Source organism: Rhinopithecus roxellana, chromosome 7 (assembly GCF_007565055.1).
Source record: "Rhinopithecus roxellana isolate Shanxi Qingling chromosome 7, ASM756505v1, whole genome shotgun sequence".
Lineage (NCBI taxonomy): Eukaryota > Metazoa > Chordata > Mammalia > Primates > Cercopithecidae > Rhinopithecus > Rhinopithecus roxellana.
In genome coordinates, this window is record NC_044555.1 from 61,802,694 (window position 1) to 61,828,961 (window position 26,268).

Below are 26,268 nucleotides of genomic sequence, written 5' to 3' on the forward strand. Positions count from 1 at the left end.
GTTATGAACAGTTAGCATAGTTATTTCATAAATACACTTAAATAATATTATTTCATGTTCTACTTAGATTAAACACAATTATTGAGTCCCCTTTTCATTGAGTAGTTTTACATTATAATGCAGGAGCGAAACCTCTTAACACATAACAGCTGCTAAATAGTTCCCTTCGTTACTATACACAGGTTTGCTGCATTAATTAAATGTTCACATTTAACTGAGATTTGTTGAGAACGGACATCTTTTTCAACTAAGTTTACCAACTTAGCCTATCATGGCTAGTGATGTTGCCAAATTATTTAGTTTTCTCACGTTTCTAGTCATAATTTTTGAAGGTAAAAATGTATTCCCTCTTTAACTTTCAGACGTGAAGATTTGTTTACTAGAAATAGTATGATTTCTTTTTAATAATGCCATCAAATGAAACTCTTGTCCATTCTTTGAAGAAGATGCTTTCTGACTACTTTCAGAAGTATACTGAAATTGTGGTCCTCACTTGTATATTATTTCCTAATATTATTGACTGCATATTCTGTTCAGGTGAATCATTTGAGAAATACTTTATTTAAACTTTATACCTCCAGATGTGGCAATGGTTCACTCAAGATACTAAGCCATCTATTATTTTTTTATCTGCATCTCAGTTTTTATTACATTCAACTCAAATTCCACATTTTTTCTAGAGATGAGTGATTGATCAGAATCTCTCTAAAACAGGGTTCATGTAAGAAATACTTACAATCTTGAAACACATGTATTTGGTTACTTCTTACTGCAGGTTCCAAAACCAGATTACATTTTCAGTAAATAATACTTGTTTGTTAGTAGTCCATTCTCTGTTGGAATAAAGTATTTAGGATTTCCTTTGGAAATTTTGACATGTAATAGCTGCTGTTCCATTTTGTTTGATCTCAAAAATCTCTTGTATTTCATATAGTTCGGCTATGGGAGAATGATGACAATAAACCGCTGTCTTTCCACTGACACTCAATAACTCTAATATATAGCACTGAGCTATAAACATTTTGTGGAAACAAAACTAAAGTGTGTAAGAAACTTTTTATATAATTTACGTTTTAAACAGCCATAGCCTTCAAAATATTTACTTCATTGTCAGTGAAAGTTGCATGATCATTTACTTCTTTCTGAGCTTTTAATTCTATAAACAACTTTCGATTAAATTCACTATATTGTTAATAAAGAGATCCAGAAATCTCTCCACAAACTAGCAAAAGAAAAGCACAGTTAAAAACACTGTTAATCCTCTTGGTGTCAAACATAAAGGCATCCATACAAAACAACACAAGTGAGACCAGGTGTGGTGGCTTATGACTATAATCCAAGCACTTTGGGAGACCAACGTGGGAAGCTTGCTTGAGCTCGGGAGTTTGAGACCAGCCTGAGCAACATAGTGAGACCTTGTCTCTAGTAAAAAAACAAAATAAAAATTTATTTATTTATTTATTTATTTATTTATTTATTTATTTAATTATACTTTAAGTTCTAGGGTACATGTGCATAACGTGCAGGTTTGTTACATATGTATACTTGTGCCATGTTGGTGTGCTGCACCCATCAACTCGTCAGCACCCGTCAATTCATCATTTATATCAGGTATAACTCCCAATGCAATCCCTCCCCCCTCCGCCCTCCCCATGATAGGCCCCGGGGTGTGATGTTCCGCGTCCTGAGTCCAAGTGATCTCATTGTTCAGTTCCCACCTATGAGTGAGAACATGCGGTGTTTGGTTTTCTCTTCTTGTGATAGTTTGCTAAGAATGATGGTTTCCAGCTGCATCCATGTCCCTACAAAGGATGCAAACTCATCCTTTTTTATGGCTGCATAATATTCCATGGTGTATATGTGCCACGTTTTCTTAATCCAGTCTGTCACAGATGGACATTTGGGTTGATTCCAAGTCTTTGCTATTGTGAATAGTGCCGCAATAAGCATACGTGTGCATGTGTCTTTATAGCAGCATGATTTATAATCCTTTGGGTATATACCCAGTAGTGGGATGGCTGGGTCGTATGGTACATCTAGTTCTAGATCCTTGAGGAATTGCCATACTGTTTTCCATAATGGTTGAACTAGTTTACAATCCCACCAACAGTGTAAAAGTGTTCCTATTTCTCCACATCCTCTCCAACACCTGTTGTTTCCTGACTTCTTAATGATTGCCATTCTAACTGGTGTGAGATGGTATCTCATTGTGGTTTTGATTTGCATTTCTCTGATGGCCAGTGATGATGAACATTTTTTCATGTGTCTGTTGGCTGTATGAATGTCTTCTTTTGAGAAATGTCTGTTCATATCCTTTGCCCACTTTTTGATGGGGTTGTTTGTTTTTTTCTTGTATATTTGTTTGAGTTCTTTGTAGATTCTGGATATTAGCCCTTTGTTGGATGAGTAGATTGCAAAAATTTTCTCCCATTCTGTAGGTTGCCTGTTCACTCTGATGGTAGTTTCTTTTGCTGTGCAGAAGCGCTTTAGTTTAATTAGATCCCATTTGTCAATTTTGGCTTTTGCTGCCGTTGCTTTTGGTGTTTTAGACATGAAGTCCTTGCCCATGCCTATGTCCTGAATGGTATTACCTAGGTTTTCTTCTAGGGTTTTTATGGTATTAGGTCTAACATTTAAGGCTCTAATCCATCTTGAATTAATCTTCATATAAGGAGTAAGGAAAGGATCCAGTTTCAGCTTTCTACTTATGGCTAGCCAATTTTCCCAGCACCATTTATTAAATAGGGAATCCTTTCCCCATTTCTTGTTTCTCTCAGGTTTGTCAAAGATCAGATGACTGTAGATGTGTGGTATTATTTCTGAGGACTCTGTTCTGTTCCATTGGTCTATAGCTCTGTTTTGGTACCAGTACCATGCTGTTTTGGTTACTGTAGCCTTGTAGTATAGTTTGAAGTCAGGTAGTGTGATGCCTCCAGCTTTGTCCTTTTGACTTAGGATTGTCTTGGCAATGCAGGCTCTTTTTTGGTTCCATGTGAACTTTAAAGCCGTTTTTTCCAGTTCTGTGAAGAAACTCATTGGTAGCTTGATGGGGATGGCATTGAATCTATAAATAACCTTGGGCATTATGACCATTTTCACAATATTGATTCTTCCTATCGATGAGCATGGTAAGTTCTTCCATTTGTTTGTGTCCTCTTTGATTTCACTGAGCAGTGGTTTGTAGTTCTCCTTGAAGAGGTCCTTTACATCCCTTGTAAGTTGGATTCCTAGGTGTTTTATTCTCTTTGAAGCAATTGTGAATGGAAGTTCATTCCTGATTTGGCTCTCTGCTTGTCTGTTACTGGTGTATAAGAATGCTTGTGATTTTTGCACATTAATTTTGTATCCTGAGACTTTGCTGAAGTTGCTTATCAGCTTAAGGAGATTTTGGGCTGAGACAATGGGGTTTTCTAAATATGCAATCATGTCGTCTGCAAACAGGGACAATTTGACTTCTTCTTTTCCTAACTGGATACCCTTGATTTCTTTCTCTTGCCTGATTGCCCTAGCCAGAACTTCCAACACTATGTTGAATAGGAGTGGTGAGAGAGGGCATCCCTGTCTTGTGCCAGTTTTCAAAGGGAATTTTTCCAGTTTTTGCCCATTCAGTATGATATTAGCTGTGGGTTTGTCATAAATACCTCTTATTATTTTGAGGTACGTTCCATCAATACTGAATTTATTGAGCATTTTTAGCATGAAGGGCTGTTGAATTTTGTCAAAAGCCTTTTCTGCATCTATTGAGATAATCATGTGGTTCTTGTCTTTGGTTCTGTTTATACGCTGGGTTATGTTTATTGATTTATGAATGTTGAACCAGCCTTGCATCCCACGGATGAAGCCCACTTGATCATGGTGGATAAGCTTTTTGATGTGCTGCTGAATCCGGTTTGCCAGTATTTTATTAAGGATTTTTGCATCGATGTTCATCAGGGATATTGGTCTAAAATTTTCTTTTTTTGTTGTGTCTCTACCAGGCTTTGGTATCAGGATGATGTTGGCCTCATAAAATGAGTTAGGGAGGATTCCCTCTTTTTCTATTAATTGGAATAGTTTCAGAAGGAATGGTACCAGCTCCTCCTTGTACCTCTGGTAGAATTCAGCTGTGAATCCATCTGGTCCTGGACTTTTTTTGGTTGGTAGGCTATTAATTATTGCCTCAATTTCAGAGCCTGCTATTGGACTATTCAGGGATTCAAATTCTTCCTGGTTTAGTCTTGGAAGAGTGTAAGTGTCCAGGAAATTATCCATTTCTTCTAGATTTTCTAGTTGATTTGTGTAGAGGTGTTTATAGTATTCTCTGATGGTAGTTTGTATTTCTGTGGGGTCGGTGGTGATATCCCCTTTATCATTTTTTATTGAGTCTATTTGATTCCTCTCTCTTTTCTTCTTTATTAGTCTTGCTAGCGGTCTGTCAATTTTGTTGATCTTTTCAAAAAACCAACTCCTGGATTCATTGATTTTTTGGAGGGTTTTTTGTGTCTGTATCTCCTTCAGTTCTACTCTGATCTTAGTTATTTCTTGCCTTCTGCTAGCTTTTCAATGTGTTTGCTCTTGCCTCTCTAGTTCTTTTAATTGTGATGTTAGAGTGCCAATTTTAGATCTTTCCTGCTTTCTCTTGTGGGCATTTAGTGCTATAAATTTCCCTCTACACACTGCTTTAAATGTGTCCCAGAGATTCTGGTATGTTGTATCTTTGTTCTCATTGGTTTCAAAGAACATCTTTATTTCTGCCTTCATTTCATTATGTACCCAGTAGTCATTCAGGAGCAGGTTGTTCAGTTTCCATGTAGTTTAGCAGTTTTGATTGAGTTTCTTAGTCCTGAGTTCTAGTTTGATTGCACTGTGGTCTGAGAGACAGTTTGTTATAATTTCTGTTCTTTTACATTTGCTGAGGAGTGCTTTACTTCCAATTATGTGGTCAATTTTGGAATAAGTGCGATATGGTGCTGAGAAGTATGTATATTCTGTTGATTTGGGGTGGAAAGTTCTATAGATGTCTATTAGGTCCGCTTGGTGCAGAGATGAGTTCAATTCCTGGATATCCTTGTTAACTTTCTGTCTCGTTGATCTGTCTAATGTTGACAGTGGAGTGTTGAAGTCTCCCATTATTATTGTATGGGAGTCTAAGTCTCTTTGTAAGTCTCTAAGGACTTGTTTATGAATCTGGGTGCTCCTGTATTGGGTGCATATATATTTAGGATAGTTAGCTCTTCCTGTTGAATTGATCCCTTTACCATTATGTAATGGCCTTCTTTGTCTCTTTTGATCTTTGATGGTTTAAAGTCTGTTTTATCAGAGACTAGTATTGCAACCCCTGCTTTTTTTTGTTCTCCATTAGCTTGGTAGATCTTCCTCCATCCCTTTATTTTGAGCCTATGTATATCTCTGCATGTGAGATGGGTCTCCTGAATACAGCAGACTGATGGGTCTTGACTCTTTATCCAGTTTGCCAGTCTGTGTGTTTTAATTGGAGCATGTAGTCCATTTACATTTAAGGTTAATATTGTTATGTGTGACCTTGATCCAGCCATTATGATATTAACTGGTTATTTTGCTCGTTAGTTGATGCAGTTTCTTCCTAGCCTTGACGGTCTTTACATTTTGGCATGTTTTTGCAATGGCTGGTACCGGTTGTTCTCTTCCTTGTTTAGGGCTTCCTTCAGGGTCTCTTGTAAGGCAGGCCTGGTGGTGACAAAATCTCTAAGCATTTCCTTATCTGTAAAGGATTTTATTTCTCCTTCACTTATGAAACTTAGTTTGGCTGGATATGAAATTCTGGGTTTAAAATTCTTTTCTTTAAGAATGTTGAATATTGGCCCCCACTCTCTTCTGGCTTGTAGAGTTTCTGCTGAGAGATCTGCTGTTAGTCTGATGGGCTTCCTTTTGTGGGTAACCCGACCTTTCTCTCTGGCTGCCCTTAGCATTTTTTCCTTCATTTCAACTTTGTTGAATCTGGCAATTATGTGTCTTGGAGTTGCTCTTCTCGAGTAGTATCTTTGTGGTGTTCTCTGTAGTTCCTGAATTTGAATGTTGGCCTGCCCTACTAGGTTGGGGAAGTTCTCCTGGATGATATCCTGAAGAGTGTTTTCCAACTTGGTTCCATTTTCCCCCTCACTTTCAGGCACCCCAATCAGACGTAGATTTGGTCTTTTTACATAATCCCATACTTCTTGCAGGCTTTGTTCATTTCTTTTTCTTCTTTTTTCTTTTGGTTTCTCTTCTCGTTTCGTTTCATTCATTTGATCCTCAATCGCTGATTCTCTTTCTTCCAGTTGATCGAGTCAGTTACTGAAGCTTGTGCATTTGTCACGTATTTCTCGTGTCATGGTTTTCATCTCTGTCATTTCGTTTATGACCTTCTCTGCATTAATTAGTCTAGCTATCAATTCTTCCACTCTTTTTTCAAGATTTTTAGTTTCTTTGCGCTGGGTACGTAATTCCTCCTTTAGCTCTGAGAAGTTTGATGGACTGAAGCCTTCTTCTCTCATCTCGTCAAAGTCATTCTCTGACCAGCTTTGATCCGTTGCTGGCGATGGGCTGCGCTCCTTTGCAGGGGGAGATGCGCTCTTATTTTTTGAATTTCCAGCTTTTCTGCCCTTCTTTTTCCCCATCTTTGTGGTTTTATCTGCCTCTGGTCTTTGATGATGGTGACGTACTGATGGGGTTTTGGTATAGGTGTCCTTCCTGTTTGATAGTTTTCCTTCTAACAGTCAGGACCCTCAGCTGTAGGTCTGTTGGAGATTGCTTGAGGTCCACTCCAGACACTGTTTGCCTGGGTATCAGCAGCAGAGGTTGCAGAAGATAGAATATTGCTGAACAGCGAGTGTACCTGTCTGATTCTTCCTTTGGAAGCTTCCTCTCAGGGGTGTACTCCACCCTGTGAGGTGTGCGTTGTCAGACTGCCCCTAGTGGGGAATGTCTCCCAGTTAGGCTACTCAGGGGTCAGGAACCCACTTGAGCAGGCAGTCTGTCCGTTCTCAGATCTCAACCTCCATGTTGGGAGATCCACTGCTCTCTTCAAAGCTGTCAGACAGAGTCGTTTGCATCTGCAAAGGTTTCTGTTGCTTTTGTTGTTGTTGTTGTTAACTGTGCCCTGTCCCCAGAGGTGGAGTCTACAGAGACAGGCAGGTTTCCTTGAGCTGCTGTGAGCTCCACCCAGTTCGAGCTTCCCAGCGGCTTTGTTTACCTACTTAAGCCTCAGCAATGGCGGGCGCCCCTCCCCGAGCCTCGCTGCTGCCTTGCGGTTAGATCGCAGACTGCTGTGTTAGCAATGAGGGAGGCTCCGTGGGCATGGGACCCTCTTGGCCAGGTGTGGGATGTATTCTCCTGGTGTGCCCGTTTGCTTAAAGCGCTGTATTGGGGTGGGAGTTCCCCGATTTTCCAGGCGTTGTGTGTCTCAGTTCCCCTGGCTAGGAAAAGGGATTCCCTTCCCCCTTGCGCTTCCCAGGTGAGGCGATGCCTCGCCCTGCTTCAGCTCTCGCTGGTCGGGCTGCAGCAACTGATCAGCACTGATTGTCCGGCACTCCCTAGTGAGATGACCCCAGTACCTCAGTTGAAAATGCAGAAATTACCGGTCTTCTGTGTCGCTCCCACTGGGAGTTGGAGACTGGAGCTGTTCCTATATGGCCATCTTGCTCTGCCCCCCCAAAATAAAAATTTAAAAAACACATATGAGTTGCCACATTTTTTATAAGTTTTTAGTTTTACCCTCCATAATGTATTTAATGTTTTTAATGTATTTTCTTCTTTCATCCTTTTTTTTTTTTTTTTTTGAGGTGGAGTTTTGCTCTTGTTGCCCAGGCTGGTGTGCAATGGCATGATCTTGGCTCACCGCAACCTCCACCTCCCGGGTTCAAGTGATTCTCCTGCCTCGGCCTCCTGAATAGCTGGGATTACAGGCATAGGCCTTCATGGCTGGCTAATTATGTGTTTTTAGTAGAGACGGGGCTTCTCCATGTTGGTCAGGCTGGTCTTGAACTCCCAACCTCTGGTGATCCACCCCCTCCTCAGCCTCCCAAAGTGTTGGGATTATAGGCATGAGCCACCGCACCTGGCCTCTTTCATACTTTTTATACTTTATTTTTCTAGATGAAAGATTATATATCATAAGGTGTTGTCCATGACATTGAAATTTTTCTTCCTCATTAAATGTTGAGGAAGCAAAATTAGCATTCTGCTTTTAATTTATCCTGACAAGTTGTAAAAAATTCTTAAATACTATTTTTGAATCCAGAAAATGTATCTCATGGTCTAATTTGAGTTAAATACAAAAAATGTAGATGTCGCTATGGAAGACTATTTTGATTAATGTTGAAAACACTCATATACAAAAATATTCTATAAAAATTAGAATTATGGTAAAATCTCATCTCTAATCTGCCTATACTCTATTTAAAAAAAATTTAAAGTACTTGTTGGCTCCCAAAAGTTATAATGTTCTTCCTAAAATTATAGAGTTAATATACTTGGATTTAATATCTACATTAATTGCCAGAATATTTCCTGAATCATTTACTTATTTGTAAATTCTGAATTGATTTTGTGCATAATGTCTGTGGCTTTAAAGGTCAGCAATAATTAGCCACTTTCACTTCAACTGACAGTGGAATCAAGGCCATGCCTAGAGTTAAACTGTCAACTGTCTGCACTTCACTGAAGTGCCTAATTAAAGGGAAAAGGCTGTGTGTTGGGGAGGGTCTGCTGTCCAAACGAGGTGCTCTTTCAAAAGGAAGGATGCATTTATTCACTCTTTCTCTCTCAGTGTCCCCCAATCCTCCCATTCTCCCTCCACGCCCTCTCTTCCTCCCTCCCTCTTCCCTTCCCCCCGGCCGCCTCCCCCCGCCCCGCCCCCCGCACCTTATTTCTTTTTATTTTTTCATCAAAGTCATCTCTGCTGGCCAAGCTCTGTGTTCTGAAGGCTGATTCCTTTTCTAGTGTTCACACATACAACTTTTCCAGTAACGATTCTGTATAGAATTTCAACAAACAAAGCTTTTCAGGAAATTTTTACTCCAAGTTAAAACAAGAATGCTGACCTGTATTTACAGAGTATCTAGGTAGTCATAATGAATTCCATTGACTCTCCTTGGTCATAATTACTGACAATGCTGTTCTGGTTAGATACGCGGTTAACCAGTGTGATTTGCAGAAATGACATGGAAATAGAGATTTAGCTATTTACTCTTAAAAAACAGAGAGTGGGATAAAGAGCTGATTTTAGAAGCCAAAGTTAGGTTTGTCTTTAGTTTCTGGTAAACTCAGTCAGATTCTGTTCGCTCTCATGTCAGATTCAACTCCTCCTCAGTGTTCTCATGCTCCATTCTCCCGGATGTTATGGAGAGGTTAAAAGGAAACTTAGAGGGCATCCTGACTCCAAGTTCAGAGATGGAGGGAATTTGCTCCTTACCATCTTGTCTTGACATCTGCAGTATAAAAGTCTTACTGGCTAGTCGTTGAATATCAAGGGGCTCTCCCCATCAAATTTCATGTAGCCCCAAAGGGGCACAGCAGAACATCCTTAAGGCTTTCTAAATTCCAGTGAAAAGTCACTAAAGTAGCTGAGATAGGACAGAAATTTAGGAGGAAGTTTAAGTCTTGGGTAAAGTGTGTGTTTTCTATCTGTTGCCACCACCAGCTAAGGAAAACTTAATTTATTCTTTATTGGTTATTAACACTGGCTAGGCAAGTTTTCTCCAAAAACTATGGTTTATATCAGAACAATAGAATCAAAACAGTAAAATATCTGACAAAAAGAGTATGTTGAAAAAACTAGACGAACTTTCTTTTCCTTGCATTTAGGGTATAGCAACCCCACCCAGCGTGCAGTGAGCTTAGAAAGCTTTAGCACTGGAAATTAGGTGAGGGTAATGGAGTGAGGTGACCTGGGTTAATATGGCAAACTATCAGCCTATTGTACCTGATGAGGAAAACCTAGCATTAGCTCTGATGGAAACAATCTAATTTGTGATTTTGTGGGAAAGTTCAAATTTTACATAATGAATAAAGACATCGTATTAAAACTCATATCTTACCTTGGACATTTTGAGATGAAAAATTATGATTACTTTGAGATATCTCTATATTTCTGAGTGAAATAGTGTTCAAGGGATAGAAGGGAATGGGTCAGGTAAGAAAATCATAACTGTCCATTCCTTCTCATGTAGGCCTTTAAGTCAGGAGTATATTAATTAGTTGAAATCAACATCACAGCTATCTGAAAGACCATTATTTCAATTAAAGTTCACAATGAACATTACAAAGGAAAACAATTTTTGGCTACTCTGTCATTATGAACTATTCATGCCTCTGCCTTCTTCCATAAATGCAGATGAAGAAGAATTGACTGAACATGACATTGGATTCATTTATGCAAGTTCAAACACCTGACATGCAAAAAAAACAAGGCAAATACCCACTCACTGTGTCAAGAATTACCCCCTGGGGTACCCCATACCCCATGATTGTTAAATCATGTGTAATGTATCTTAAGCACTGTTTGCTTAACTCGTGACAAACACTCTTCAAAATGGCTTGCCTACAGGGTCATTCAGAGTTAGCATTTTAATAATTCACACACATGCATATACATATATATGTATACTTACATATATATGTAGAGAATACATAGAGAATACATATACACACACACATATACGGTGGTGGCGGGGGAGCGGAATACTATCTTAAACGGTTAAGCAGGAGGTTGCTTCCTAGGGATCGCTCCTTGCAATTAGAAATATTTCTATTTTTAATAGTTTTCCTTTCTCAAGGGTATGGGGTGTGTCTGAATACGAATTAATAAACTTTAGGCTTTTTCGGTGTTTTCTGGCTTTTTCACAACTCCTAGGTGCCTATTAATGCATCTTCAACATACATGTCCCCCAGTCTGGCATTAGCAAACCACCTTGATCGCATCTCAGCATTCTATACATTTCAGGTCATATGATGGAGGATTGGGGATTGGGGTGGGTATAAGGCATGACATCATTAGACACAGGGTTGTACAGATGGAAATAGCAAAGGAATGACAATGGTGTTTCTAAGTATAGCTGTCTACATGGTTTATTTGAGTTCTGACTTTTCAATTTAGGAAAATTATTGACCCAGATTATAATGATCACTTCCTCTCAATTACATGATACTTTCAAAATACCCGTTAGTTCAGTTTGTTTACTGACTTGGTAATGTTTTCAAATTGAATAAAATTAAAATTGAAGATTTCCTCAATAATATGCCTTACTTAATATTATTGTGTGTTTTCTCCTCAGAAATAATCCTTTTAAAATGAACTTGTGATTATCTTCTGAGAGAGGGTATGGTGAAAAGACTTCATGTTAGTGCATATTGAATTGTCATTGACTCAATTAAGTGGTTATGTGGAAGTAAATAATCTTTATTTATTCTGACCAAGCAGGAAATGATGAAGTGTTCAGTGCACTCAGTGAATTACACTTTTTCCTCTTAGAGTAGTATGAACCAGCAACCAAGTGACAAAGTGATAAGGCAATAAAGTCTTTCTCCCATCTGAAACTGCTGTCTTCACCCAGTAACTTTCAAGTAAGGAGGCAGGCTGAATTAACTGGAGACTTTTAAACTCCTTCTGAGTTAGATTTTTACATAGTTGCTTTATTATTTAGTTAAAAGTTGTGATTATCCAAGATACTAGACATTTCAATAATTCTATATATTATATAATATGTAATATATAATGTATAATATGTAATACTTTTAATATATAATGTATAATAGGTATATACGTACACACAAACACTAAATCATCTCATAAATTGCACATTTTATTTTCTAATAGTATTTACTGGATATCTCTGATATTTCTGATACTGTTCTAGATGCTAAAGAACAGTGATGAACAATACAAGCAAAGCCCCTATTTGCATGGAGCTACCGTTCTAGTGGAGTTAGAAAATGAATAAAGTAATTGAATTGGGATGTTTCCTGGGAAGTTCTCCTGTTACCCTGGATTTTCAAATGAAGTCACAAACCTGAGAATTATCTATAGATAATTATATTTCCATGTTATGAAAGTAGTTGCTGTGCCGTTTATTTAAGACTCTCTAAATACAGTATTCAGAGTATATCTAGCTGATACAGCAAATAAACCCTAAATTTGTAATGGCTAAACACAGTAAAAGTTTTTAACAATTGTAACATTCTAGTGAATGTGTCCCTGGTTGGTGGGTGGCATACTCCTTGTTGTGATTCAGGGAGCCAGGGTTGTTCCATCTTGTGATTCCTTCCTTTTTAGGGACTCAGAGGTCCCTACATGTAGCTGGAGAAAAAGAAAGCAGAGAGAAGAGAATTTCCAATAGTTTTAATGGCCGTGACATACAGGTGACACACCACTTTCACTCACATACAATTGGAGAAAACTAGTGACACAGCTAAGCCAAGGTGAAAGAGGCTCTGGGAAATGGAATCTCTAGTTGGACAGCCACTGCCAAGTGACATCTTCATGTCATGAAAGGGGAACATAGGATTTTAGTGGAGAGATATTGCAGGATCTGGCCAGCAGCCCACAATGCAATGGAGCTCTCTCTTTGTTCCCAGGTGGATTAGCAGGTTGAGAAATAATAGACACACACAAGATAGTGAAAGCTGGTGCCAGGGGGGTCACCACCTTCTGCTCCAGCAGTGCCAACAATGCACTGGATATGCCAGCATTTATTAAGTTTAGTGAGGGCGGGGTAGGTTAGTGAGGGATTTAGGGTCATTTGATTATGAGGTGAGATGGTCACATGGGGATAAAGTAATTCTTTAACATAACATCTGTATGCAGAAGTACAGTATACAGATATAAGAATTTACAATATAGTGTGTGCATCAGTAATTTCTAACAGAGCCTTAAAATAGAAACATAGTCTTTCCATAACCTATGATTAGCAAGATATTAATCAGCAGTAACAGTTACAGCAAAAGCTGGTTACAAACAATCCATAGAAACAGGACGTGAAGGTAGACAACCGGTTAGACCAGAAATTCTCGGAAGGGAGTATGCCTTAACCCTGAAGAGGCCTAGAAGAGCCGTGGCTAGATGAGGGCATTTATAGCCCTATCTTATCCATATGGACAGGTGTCCCCCATGCATCCGTTTATAGGCTCTCCACGAGGGTTGCATTCCATTCCCAGAGCTATGAACATCTGCTTTTCTGGGATAGGAATCCTGGTGATGTGAAACCTCCCTGACTGCACATCCATTCATAGACTCTCTGCAGGGGGAAGCACATCATGTGCTGTTGGCTCATTCTGGCAGTCCAACCTGGCATTGTCTTTACACAGTCCTGCATGCAATTTTGTATTTACAATAATCAGGAGCATTTCATCTTTTATTCCATAGCAATAGTTTCAGGGGGTCTCCCTACAGAGAGATGATGTTTCTGGCACATCAAGGGAGGGGAGAAATCTTTAGCCCATCACTCATTTACAGCTCATATCTGTGGTGGCCAGAACAAAAAGACAGTGGGGGTGTCTTCTTTAAGGAGAGGAAGCTGATGGTTTAATGCCCCTGGCTCTTGGTGATTTCCTACCAACAGAATGGATCACAGAGAGAGGGAAGGTGGTTAGAGTGAGAGCAAGATGCACTTTCATCGGCACAAGTCAAGATGTAGTGGACCAAAGTGAATTTGACATAATGAAATAAGGCTAGGCTTGAGCTTATTTGAAAGGACCCAGCCCAAGAAACATTCTTCTAGGGTGAGAAGACTCCTGGAGAGTCTACATGGGGGTAATTCAAGATAGAAGAAGGCAAAAGGAACCTATATACTCACCTGGATAAGATCAGGTAGCACCAATTAAGTAAGTGGGTATTGTTCTTCTACCTGTCATCCCATTTCATCCTGCAACCTGAAAGAGCCAGTCACATCAGCACCATGATCATAGGAGAGGAAGCTGGAACAGAGGGTTGAAAAGAGCAGGCCATGTTTACCTCCTTCCTCACAAGCAGTGTGCAAAATTCCCAGACAGGCCTGAGGGTGAGGATGAGGTGCCAGAAAGGGAGGATCAGGAGAAGACTTCAATTGTATGTGAGAAGAAAGTGTTGATTGATTTGAGATTTCTATAAATACCTCAAAGTTAGACTCTTCTGGCACTGGGAGCCATCTTGAGATAATAATAGGGCTGGAGGAAGGCAGCTCCTTCAGGCGTTTGGATAGCAGTAGTGAGAGACTTTTCAGATTGCACTCCACTAAGGTTAGTCTATCCGGTGTACCTGTTATAATGACAATGGATGACTGAGGTAAATTTAGCAGTGATAATTCTATGAACAAAAATATTCCAGGGTAACATTGAGGGTGGCTTGAAGACTGTGGCAGTGCACCCAACTAGAGAGACTAATGGTGCAGAAGTCGTCAGAACAAAATGAGCTCGGTGGGAAGGGACACAACAAGAAGGAGCATGGGCAAGTCCAGAAGCAGGGAAGAGGTAGAGAGGCCGCAGCTGGACAGGAAAGGTTGCAAGATTGATGGGGTGGGAGTGGGGCTGTTACTTGTGATTAGAGTTTTTGAGGTGTTTGCAGGGCCAGATCTCCTGGGGCCTCCAAAGGCAAGAAGAAAGATTTTAGTCTATGTGCATTTAGCCAATAGAGGGTGTAAACGAAATGAATGACCTGATTTAATTTATGTTTTTAAACTTCTCCGTAAGTTCCTTCCATTGTAAAAAAATAAACATATAACTTATATATATGTGCTAGGTGCAGTGGCTCACACCTGTAATCCCGGCACTTTGGGAGGTGGGTGGATCATGAGGTCAGGAGGTTGAGACCATCCTGGCTTACACGGTGAAACCCCGTCTCTACTAAAAATACAAAAAAATTAGCTGGGCGTGGTGGTAGCGGGTGCCTATAGTCCCAGCTACTCAGGAGGCTGAGGCAGGAGAATGGTGTGAACCCAGGAGGCAGAGCTTGCAGTGAGCTGAGATCGCGCTGCTGCACTCCAGCCTGGGCGACAGAGCAAGATGCCATTTCAAAAAATAAAAAAATAAAAATAAATAAATAATATGTATGTGTATACATATATATACATAAATGCTGAAAATATCTAATGTTTGTTTTAAAAATGTGTAGGTATTCAAACTTCCTCTGAAAATCTTTATAATTTGCAAAATTCAATACAGCTGTTTTTATATATTTAAAAAGAGTATTCCACTTCAACATGAGTGGTTAAATGTTTTAATTATTTTCAATTTCAGCATCTTGTGAATGTCTTTTCTGTTTTAAAATTTTTACTTGTATTTCACGGGATTAAATATGTATTATTTAGTCCTCTTACAAAGGAGTCTGAGAAATGGAAGCAATTTCTTTAAACAGCCATTATGTTTGCTACCATATTCTTAAGTACAAGCCAGGAAAAATATTGGATACCTTATAAAAGAATGCTTTCTATCATTAAACCTAAAAGAGCCCATGTGAAGATGAAAGAAAGCTTTAGAAGTCATCATGTAATGTTCAGCCATTACTGTTTTACTTGAGTTTCAAAAAAAAATCAGTCAAAACTGATTTATTTTTAATTCTGAACACAAATTAACTTTAAAAGCCTACTCATGAAAGTGGAGGAATATGCCATTTGCAAAACAGACACCAGCCAAGTATTTCAAACGTTTTTATAGATAAAGTATTCACAGAATTCAATGGACTGTGTACTTCTCATTTAGTAAGAGTTCTTTATAAAATAACACGGAATTGTTTTAAATATAATTTTAATGTTTTATTTTGTATGTTATTTTCTCAAAATGGTTATGCATTTCTGTAATCATACAGATAACCTAAGAAAGTTGTTTCAAGAATAAACATGAGTTTTGATCATCTTATAAAATAAGAGATAACAAAAATTTCTTCTCTTTAACTTACTGAACATATCAAATACTTTAAAGATGTAATTTTACAACCTTAAAAAATACTGATATTTAGAAAAGCAAACTTCCCTGAAATTTTGAAGATATTTTGGCAGGTGAATATTTAAAATACAAATTATTCATTATGTTTAAGGTGTCATTTAAGTTTTTCTGTTTAAACCTAGAAGAAAATAATATCCAAACAATAATGAAATTTAGAAATCATTTTTGTAATATTATAGTTACATTTGAGATACTTTCTACCATACTAGAAATATAGTACAGTTAATTAGAAACTTAAAGCTTTTGACTATAGTGAAACATTTATTTCTATTGAGTCTTGCTATTTTCAAAACTCTGAATAATAATTAGATTCCAGAGACTTTCAAGAGATTGCAGTACTGGTAACGCTAAGCATTCAACGATTGCTCTCTGGAAGGCTGCTCTGTGAAGGATTTTGAGGATGTGTCCAGACCTACTGAATAAGAGTGAAGTGATCAGTTAATAGTATTTGTCGTGGATGTTGCAAGGATGCCAAAGAGGAGCTGTGATTTAAGTGCTCCATAGACACCATCTGTATTTTCCACTCGTAAGATCTGGCCAGCTGTAGAATGTTATGACACTTTTGTAGCACGAGAGCATGGTCTCGTTAGATAGGTTGTAGTTTACACAGAAAATAGTAGGTTTAATGTGATTTTGTTCCATTTTGTTTTCAAGACTTATATATGTAATAAGACCTCAGGTAGTTCTATATTCCAATATTTATTCCTCTTTAGACCAGAATCTAAATCTGAATCTAATGTGTAGGTCTCAACATGTGAGTGAGTCAAAACTAGCATTATTTTTTTCAGGAAATAGAATAGAATAAAAGGTAGTAGGAAGTATCAGAAAATATTACATGTGGTAAATGCAGGGATTGTTTTGTAAAACTTTTGTGATATGTGTATGTGAACCGTATTGTGATATAAAACAAATTATTCTGGGTTGTGGTTAAAACATTTTGAAACTCAGTGGTTTAGATTCTAGCATTTTTACTTCTATGACAGGCTATAGCATTCTGTTGAACGGACTCTGTTCTTCTCTGAATAATGTCTGAGTAGTAGACCAGGACAAATGTCTAGGCCAATTGTGTCATTTCCATATTGTGTCTTAAACCCTGAGCAAAATCTCTAGGCTCATATTGGGTTGATAGTATTTGTTACCTTGGCATACCCTTTTTTCTAGTTGTTCTTATTTTTGACCATTGGAAACTTATTTGGAGGCCAGGTCCTCTATCAACTTTATAAAATATGCCAGATTACCTGGGAAATTAGTCACTGTTCAGTATTTTACATTTTACACTTTTATTTTGCCTTCTTTATAATTATGAGCATTGAATATTTTGCTGTAGATGTTTAAATGCCCACTTATTTTAAGAATTCATAATTCTAATACCTCCTGAAACCATTGTAGAAGACTATTTTTTCATTGCATTTATAATCAACACTGATTTCTAATAAGTGATATCTGCTCTAATCTAATTGTTAATTTGTATATATGCTTGGTTTCCATCTTTCTTCACCAGACGTTGTTCACCACACTAAATGTTGTTTCCATTCCTCTAAAATGTAGCATCCCTCCAACTCATTTATTTATTAGAGGTGATCAGGCTAGGTCCTCTGAAACAGCCATAGACAAAGCTGTAATATCTACCTTGAAGATATGTTCCCAGAAGCTTAGTAAGAATTTTTTGTCACCCTTGTAAAGTGATTTGATAAATTTCATGACAGCTTCATGTTCTAAAGTACGTTTATTACCAAGCTTTGATTTATAATTGAAATGCTCAACCTTCTCCATTTCTTTAGGTTAAAACATTTAGGCAACTGGAATTTGTTAAAATTGAGATGTGTCCTGTCTACTAATTATTTTTACTACATTTGCTTTAATTATAGCTTTTGACATAGTGGAGATCATGGCTGAAATGGGGTGCATTACAAGTCATTAGCCAGGATGGGTCAGTATGAGGATCAGGAAATATCTTAGAACTTAAAGAGTGCCTTCCGGAGCTAAGACAGTGTACCTTGGGGGAAGGACAGGACAAACAAGAACAAAAGGAAGAAATCTAAACAGAAAGATGTATCATCAACATAATTTGACTTTTTAGTTTAGATTGTCCCTACTACTTGATGCAAAGGTACGTTGCTACTTTAGGTGTTTCCTTTGAATCAGCAGCAGCAGCATCATGTGGAAACTTTCTAGAAATATAAATTTCAGACCCCATCCCAGATCTACTGAATCTCTGGGATGGAGAAGGGGTGTGGGGGAGAGGTGGATAAAAATCTGTCTTTTAGCAGACTCTGCTGGTTATTCTTAAGTGTGATAAAGTTTGAGTACCATTCCTAGAGTAAACACTGAAAAATTGACTTCATAGAAATAATGATACCAGTGAAAAATATTTTTTAAATGTAATTTTACAAATAGTTTTCATCCATTTAGTTACATGGAACTCTGTGTAGTATTTGCTGTTGAAAAAAATAAGGTTACAATTTATCAAGGCTAGTGAAAGAAAACATATAAGAGATTCAAAGCTAGTGAGATGTATTCAATAGTGTATCAAGGAAAAAAATAAAACAAATGGCCTTATATTATGTAATAATTTCCTTTACATTTCTTTTCATAGTATAATGACTCCATGCTGACACTAAAAGGTGATTACATATTTGTTGTATAATTCTAGGACAGCACTTGCATTGAAATACCTCTCTCTAATCCAAAAGATAGAGCTCTTCACTTAGATGTGCAGTTAACGAGTGCTGCCCTTAATGGTGATAATGAAATTATCCTGAGTCCACTAGAGTGCACCAAATATATTGTATGGTATTCTCCAGCAACTACAGGCTGTAGCAATGAAAGGTATGGTTTGCGTGTGGCATTATATTTCGTTGTTGAACCTTAGAAATTAACCTTTAAATTTTACTTTTTCTTACATGATAATCATTAAAATTACACTTGCTCATAGTTTTAACTTTGTTTAATACTAGTCCCTGAAAAAATGTACTGATTTAGTTCGAGTTAGTTTTTGCTTGCTTCAGTGCAAAAATAGTAGTTATCAGAATATCAAATTAAATAATTTCTACATTTCTCCTTTTACCCCCTTTCACTTCACTTTTTACTAAGTAAACCTTTATGGATGCAAAAGCTGAACCAAATGAAAACAATTGCATGAGGACTAGGGATTAAACTTTCAATTTTCTTGATGAAAATTCATATGTTTTACTTCTTAATTAAATACAAATAATTCACTTGGAGGACATAGAGGAATTAAAGTAATTAATTACAGTCATAATGTCCTACAATAAATATCTTGAACTTATTTCTGCTAACTGAAATTTTGCATCCTTTGACCAGTCTCTCCTCAAAGTTTGTGTCCCCTCCACCTCCCAGCACCTGGTAACAATAATCATTATACTCTCTGCTTCTGCGTTCAATTTTTTTTTTTATTGTTATACTTTAAGTTCTAGGGTACATGTGCACAACGTGCAGGTTTGTTACCTATGTATACATGTGCCATGTTGGTGTGCTGCTCCCATTAACTCGTCATTTACATTAGGTATATCTCCTAATGCTACCCCCTCCCTCCCCGCTCCCCGCAATAGTTCAATTTTTTAAAATTCAACATATAAGTGAAATCTGTCTTTCTGTGCCTGGCTTCTTTTATTTAATGTAACATCCTTTAGAATAACTCTTATTGGTGCTTCAAGTACAGTATCCTACAATAAAAACCAGTAATTGTTACTTTAACGAGTCAGTAAATAAATGAATACATCTGTGAAATTTTAAAGGATAAAAATTATTATTCTGTGAAGCATGAAAATAAGAATATCACATATTATAAAAGACACTATTTTGAAAAAATTTCCATTAGAAATATGGGCTGGTCTTTTTGCCCCAATATGACTGCACAGGCTTTGTGAACATATACTGAATCTTGAATTTTCTTTATCAGCATACATTAAAAAATTTTTTGGCTAATACTTACTGTCTGCCTACTCTGCTATCATCATTGAGGCATGTATTTTACATACATAAACATAAAATTCTCACAGCAACTGTAAGAGGTAAGATTGATTCCTCCTATTTTATAAATGAGAAAATTGAAGCTCAAAAAGTTAAATGACTTTTTGAAAACTACACAAGTGAAAGATGACAAAGCTGAGATACCATCCCAGTTATCCATTTTTTTTTATTATACTTTAATTTAAGTTCTAGGGTACATGTGCATAACGTGCAGGTTTGTTACATATGTATACTTGTGCCATGTTGGTGTGCTGCACCCATCAACTCGTCAGCACCCATCAATTCATCATTTATATCATGTATAACTCCCAATGCAATCCCTCCCCCCTCCCCCCTCCCCATGATAGGCCCCGATGTGTGATGTTCCCCTTCCCGAGTCCAAGTGATGTCATTGTTCAGTTCCCACCTATGAGTGAGAACATGCGGTGTTTGGTTTTCTGTTCCTGTGATAGTTTGCTAAGAATGATGGTTTCCCGCTGCATCCATGTCCCTACAAAGGACGCTCTCTGTCACCTGGGCTGGAGTACAGTGACGTGATCTCGGCTCACTGCAACCTCCGCCTCCCAGGTTCAAGCGATTCTCCTGCCTCAGCCTCCCGAGTAGCCGGGATTACAGGCAACCGCCACTACATCCAGCTAATTCTTTGTGTTTTAATGGAGATGGGGTTCCACCATATTGGCCAGGCTGGTCTCGAACTGCTGACTTCATGATTCGCCTGCCTCGGCCTCCCAAAGTGCTGGGATTACAGGTGTGAGCCACCATGTCCGGCCCCCAGTTATACTTTTTTAGAGTGTCACAAGCTCCGCTTCCCTGGTAGTTGAGGATGTGCTGTCATAAAGGAAGTTCTCTAGAGCTATATGTCACTTGATAACATTCACATGAAAATGCACATGCATTCAACTAAAACTAAATTTGACGTAACCACAGTTTAAAAGCAGAGCTTTTACTGTTCCACTTTCTGCAAGACATTTAAACTACTCATGTTTAAACATTTTTATTGATCCAGCAGGCATTTATTAAACAGATATTAATGACAACACTGCTTTTCTTGAATAATGAAGTGATTTTCTCAACCAAAAATGAAGATTTAAAAATACATGTACAAAAAGAGTAGTACATGTTACAGAGCAGTTGTCAAATGTTGTATTTAAAACCAACTATTTATACTAGTTTGGGGTGTACTTCTTCTGCTAAATTTATTACACAAACTAAAACTGCTGACAAAATTTTATGTATTTCTCTCCACCAGCATTATTTTTCAGCCTGAAATGGCTGAAGAGTTCTGGTATTTACTGAAATTAACTATTGAATTACCAAAACCAACCACAATGCCAGAAATACGGTGCGACCTTGGCAAGTAAGTTCTACTTAATAGATAAAGTTATTGCTTGCAAGAAAAATAGTTAATCTATTATAATATTGTTATAATGCATTCAGTTTCTAAAATGAAAAATAAATATGTCTTTAGTCATTGATTTTTTTTCCCCTAGGGAAGGTTTGATATGCAAACTACACTGTGGAAAACTTGTCAAAGAAAAACAAACCAGGACTTAGCAAGGAAAGAGTTTTATTCAAAAGGATTATTACAAGGGATAAAAAGAGACCATTGCAATAGGGAAAGACTCCCATTAGAAGTCTACAAGGGTCTGCAAAATCAAACAGAAAAAAGTTTGTCTTTTATAAAGTAAAGGAAGGACAAGCAGATATAGACAGAATCTTTGGAGGGAAAGCTGGACGAGCAAGGGAAAATGGCCAGTGATGTCTAACAGGAAAAGGGTTTTACTGTGGTCAGCTAATTCCCAGAAGCTGAGAAAGGGTCATGTTACTTTGTGTGTCTGCATGCTTGTTTAGGCTGAGGGACAAGCAGAGTTCAGGGGCTGGTGGGAAGGAGAGAAACCTGGCAAAAGTTTCCTCAAGACAAAACAGAGGTAAGCAATGAACAACTGTGAACATTTGGTCAGTGAGTTAATGCCATGATCCCTTGAGATATGACCATTCCTATTTAGATAGTTGAGTTCCTACTATTTATCAAGTTTGGTGCTGGTAAATAGGGGTAAACAAGGCATAATCCCTACTTTTAAAGAGTATACACCCTAATGAGCAAATTAGTGCCTTTTAACTAATTTCTCTCCCTTGTCACATCAAAAGAGTGTTGCATTCTTCCAGTACATGCTCTTTAGCCGCAACAATGACATTTGACAATTTTTTTCTTATAATAGCATAGATACCCAGTATGAAAATATTTTATTCCTATTTTTCTAAGATATTGTGTATGAGAAAACTTGGGAAATTGGTAATATATGAAGCAGATGCTTACCAAAAAATGATGAGAAATCTGTCATGATTTTTAGTGTATTTTATTCATTATAATTAATGAAGTTTTGGTTATTTTCATTGAATTTCTTCATATGTCCCTGGTGAAAGAACCAATTCATGATTTACAGAGACTTGTTAAATTTGTAGTCTAGAATCATAAAACTGACATATAATGTTCTTTTTAAGGTGAATCATTTTATGCATATACTTTATATAAAAATAAGAAAATGGTGCTTTATTTGAATTGCATAATTTGAATTTATGAACTGAATTCTGCTCAGCACATATTACCTAATTTTCCTGTGTCACAGGGCCATAACATTGTGAAAAATAATATATGTATGGTGATTATTCCATTCTTTTTATTACAGATTTGATACCTAAATATTTTAATCTTAATTACTCTATGTTGTTAGCAAGAAACAGTAAAGAGCTATGAAAAACTATACATAGATAAAATTATGTTATTATGTTATACTTTAACATTACAAAAAATGAAGATGACAAGTTGGATGCTGTACATTAAAAACCGTTAGAATTGATAGTTGAGAGTTATGAACACTCATTTATTATTTGCTTAGAGCATAGTCACATATTTTGGGCATTTACTCATCATCAATTCGGATCTTGTTAATGTTATGAATGAAAACTTTGTGCATTTATTACTCTATTATTACAACTAGACTGTGTTAGCTGTTTTGGCTGGATTTAGCATTTGTAAAACAATAAGTAAACATTATTCCTAAAACTGGAATATATTCTAATATCTAATATGGGATAACATTAGGTCTCAAAAATAGAGAGCCAAGGATTATTTAATTTAGCAAAATGTCATTAGTTCATACATAATTATTTTGATTTTGAAACTAAAAGAAGTCATTATATTAGCTTCCTAGGGTTGCCATAACAAGCACCATAAACTAGGTGACTTAAGACCACAAAAAATGTATTGTCTCACAGTTCTGAAGGCTAGAAGTTTAAAATCAAGGGTTCACCATGACCATGCTCCTTCTGAAACCTGTAAGGGATAATTCTTTGTCTCTTGTAGCTTCTATTTCTTCTTCTTCTTTTTTTTTTATGTTTTAGAGACAGGGTCTTGCTCTGTCACTGAGGCTGGAGTGCAGTGGCACAATCATGGTTCACTGCAGCCTCAAACTCCTGAGCTATAGCAATCATTCTGCCTCAGCCTCCCAAGTAGCTAGGACTACAGGCAAGCCACCATGCCTGGCTATTTTTAAAATTTTTTGTAGAGATAGGGTCTTGCTGTGTTGCTCAGGCTTGTCTTGAACTCCTGGCCTCAAGTGACCCTCCAGAGTCAGCTTCCCAAAGCACTGGGATTACAGGCATGAGCAACTGTGCCTGGTCTCTTTTAGCTTCTTGTACTTGCCAGCATCCTTTGGCTTTCTGTGACTTGTAGATACATCACTCTAATCTCTACTTCCACTATTACATGGCCATCTTCTGTGTATCTTCACATGATTCTATTTACAAAGACACGAGTCATACTGGATTAAGGGCCTGTCTTACTCCAATAAGACATTATCTTAACTAGTTATATATGCAGTGACTCTATTTCCAGATAATATCACATTCTGAAGTACTAGGAATTAAGACTTCAATATATCTTATGGGGTGGCATATTTTAATTCTAGGGGTCATCAAGTTTATGGAATTAACACTAAATAAGTTTATGAATACCAGCAACTTTACTGGCTTTTTTTTTTCTCCCAGGCATGTCACTCAGATCATTCCCTTGGTTAATCATACACATGAAACCTTAATATTGCACGCAACAAACAGTAATCCTGATAATTTTGTCCTGGATATTAATGGAAAATCACAAGTAAGTAAATTCAGAGAGCCATTAAATTTACTGCTGCTGAAGTATTTTCCAATTCTGACTTGGGGACACTGGTGGAGTATTATCACTTGAATTATTACTAAGAATTTAAATTTCTAAAATTTAAAAATTGAATTTTATACGCCCAGCATGGTGTCTCATGCCTGTAATCCCAGCACTTTGGGAGGCTAAGGCAAGCAGATCACTTGAGGCCAGGAGTTTGAGACCAGCCTGGCCAACATGATGAAACCCCGTCTCCACTAAAAATACAAAAATTAGCCAGACGTGGTGTCACGTGCCGGTAATCCCAGCTACTCGGGAGGCTGAGGAATGAGAATCGCTTGAACCCAGCCTAGGCAACAGAGCAAAACTCTGTCTCCAAAAATAACTTTTAAAAAAAAAGAATTTATTTTATATACTTCTCCCCTTGAATTTTAATTTATCAACAAAACAATATCATGTTAATATAAATTTTGTAAATTATATATGCTAGAGTCATGCTCATGATTTCTTCATTCTAATAAATTGCTTGTGTTTTCTTTCTCACCATTTTAATAATCAGTTTTTGTAACAGTTTCCAATATTATGATTATTAACTCTATTGTCATTATTTGTTATTAGGGCTCCAAGAGTCTAGTTGTTTTCTAGCCTTTCCTGAGTTCTTGCCCATCCCCCATTCCTCACCCCTGACACAGACACATACTTTCAGACAATGCTGACAACTCTACCCCTCTCTGCTTTTTTCTCTGCCCAACTTTCTCATTCTTAGATCCTGGCAGAGGCTAGGTCCAGTCAATGACACTAAATCACTCTTCTCCTTCCTGCAAGTTACAAAATAAGATCCTAAGGTTTAGCATGACTGTCTCTGTTTCTAAAGCATAGGACACCATTTATTTGCAGTGAGTGTCATACTTTCAGGTAACCATCAAAATGATAATTCCAGTAGACTGTTTTTATCAACGGACTTCAAAGTAAATCATGAAGCCCTGCTCGTAGATATAGTATTTAAATAAAGGCTTTTACATTTGTTGTTTAATGATTAACAGGTCTACACTTTGATTTATTTATTTCTATCTTAACATCTGTCTCTTGTCAGTTACTGATTGCCAGCATATGTAATGATATGAAAGTAGTTCTTAGCTATCATAATATGTCAAATTAGAAATCACTAATTACTATATTGCTAAAATTGGTGTATATGCTTTAATCTTAAAAAGAGTGTATTAAAATGTACACACATTATTGTATCATTCAATACATTTTTCCATAAATTATATAAAGTCTGATATTCAGGATATAATTTACATATTACTGAAATTCCTCATTAGATAGTGGTGTTTTTGTATCCTGTATGTCTCTACTTTTGGAGAACAATCTAATCTGTGATCCAAGGGAAAATAAATGTAATATATTGCACATCCAAACTTACATTACATAATCAAGAATATAAACTCTGTTTTAACATTTCCAACCATTACTTTCTAGTCCATTAATTCTTCTATTCATTTATCAGACATTATTGATCACTGAATATATAATTAACTCTAATATTAGAAAACAACTCAAAAATTTATTTATGAGAAAAATACTATCACATTTTAGAAAGAAAATTGGAACACACATTAATTGTAATGATAATAAATGAAAAATATATAGAGAGAAACATCTATATATTTATATCTATGGAGAGAATAAACTATTTTTCCAAATTTTCTAAGTTGAAGGACTATATAAAATACAATTTTACTTATTTTTGCTAAATCTGACAGTGAAATTAATAATCCTAAAGTGTATATTAACTGATAGTCCTGAAACATTCAAGATATCAGAGAGAGAGCCAGCCTGAGATAAAAATATTAGATGTAGATAAACCACAATTGTATAATAAACAGGTGACTCCATTTTAAATATAAAATGAAATTTCCATTTCGTAGATAATTATCACAGTTTATTGGGCATCAACAGCTGTATTCTAAAAGGATTGAAAGATACTGCTTAACTATAATTTTGCCTTTTCAGAGTTTTTCTGGCAAAATATATTAGTGTAAAATAGTAGACTTCCTTTTCATACATGTGCCACTCATGCTATCATTTTGTAAGTGTTTATCTTCAAATTAAATTATTTCCAGTGTAGCATTTCGATTACATAATATACTCAAGCCCTTATTATATTGTAATGGAGTCACTGGCTTCTTTCACAGTCTCTAAGG

At 36.9% G+C, this 26,268-nt stretch overlaps 1 protein-coding gene across 1 annotated transcript in view; it reads left to right on the forward strand.

The window, feature by feature from the left end:
* Positions 1-26,268, forward strand: part of CFAP47 (cilia and flagella associated protein 47) — a 508,878-nt gene that overhangs the window by 364,874 nt on the left and 117,736 nt on the right. The window contains exons 52-54 of the mRNA XM_030933635.1: positions 18,563-18,738; positions 21,152-21,259; positions 23,950-24,061. Coding sequence (XP_030789495.1) covers positions 18,563-18,738; positions 21,152-21,259; positions 23,950-24,061 — 396 coding nt within the window. The remainder of the gene's footprint in view (positions 1-18,562; positions 18,739-21,151; positions 21,260-23,949; positions 24,062-26,268) is intronic.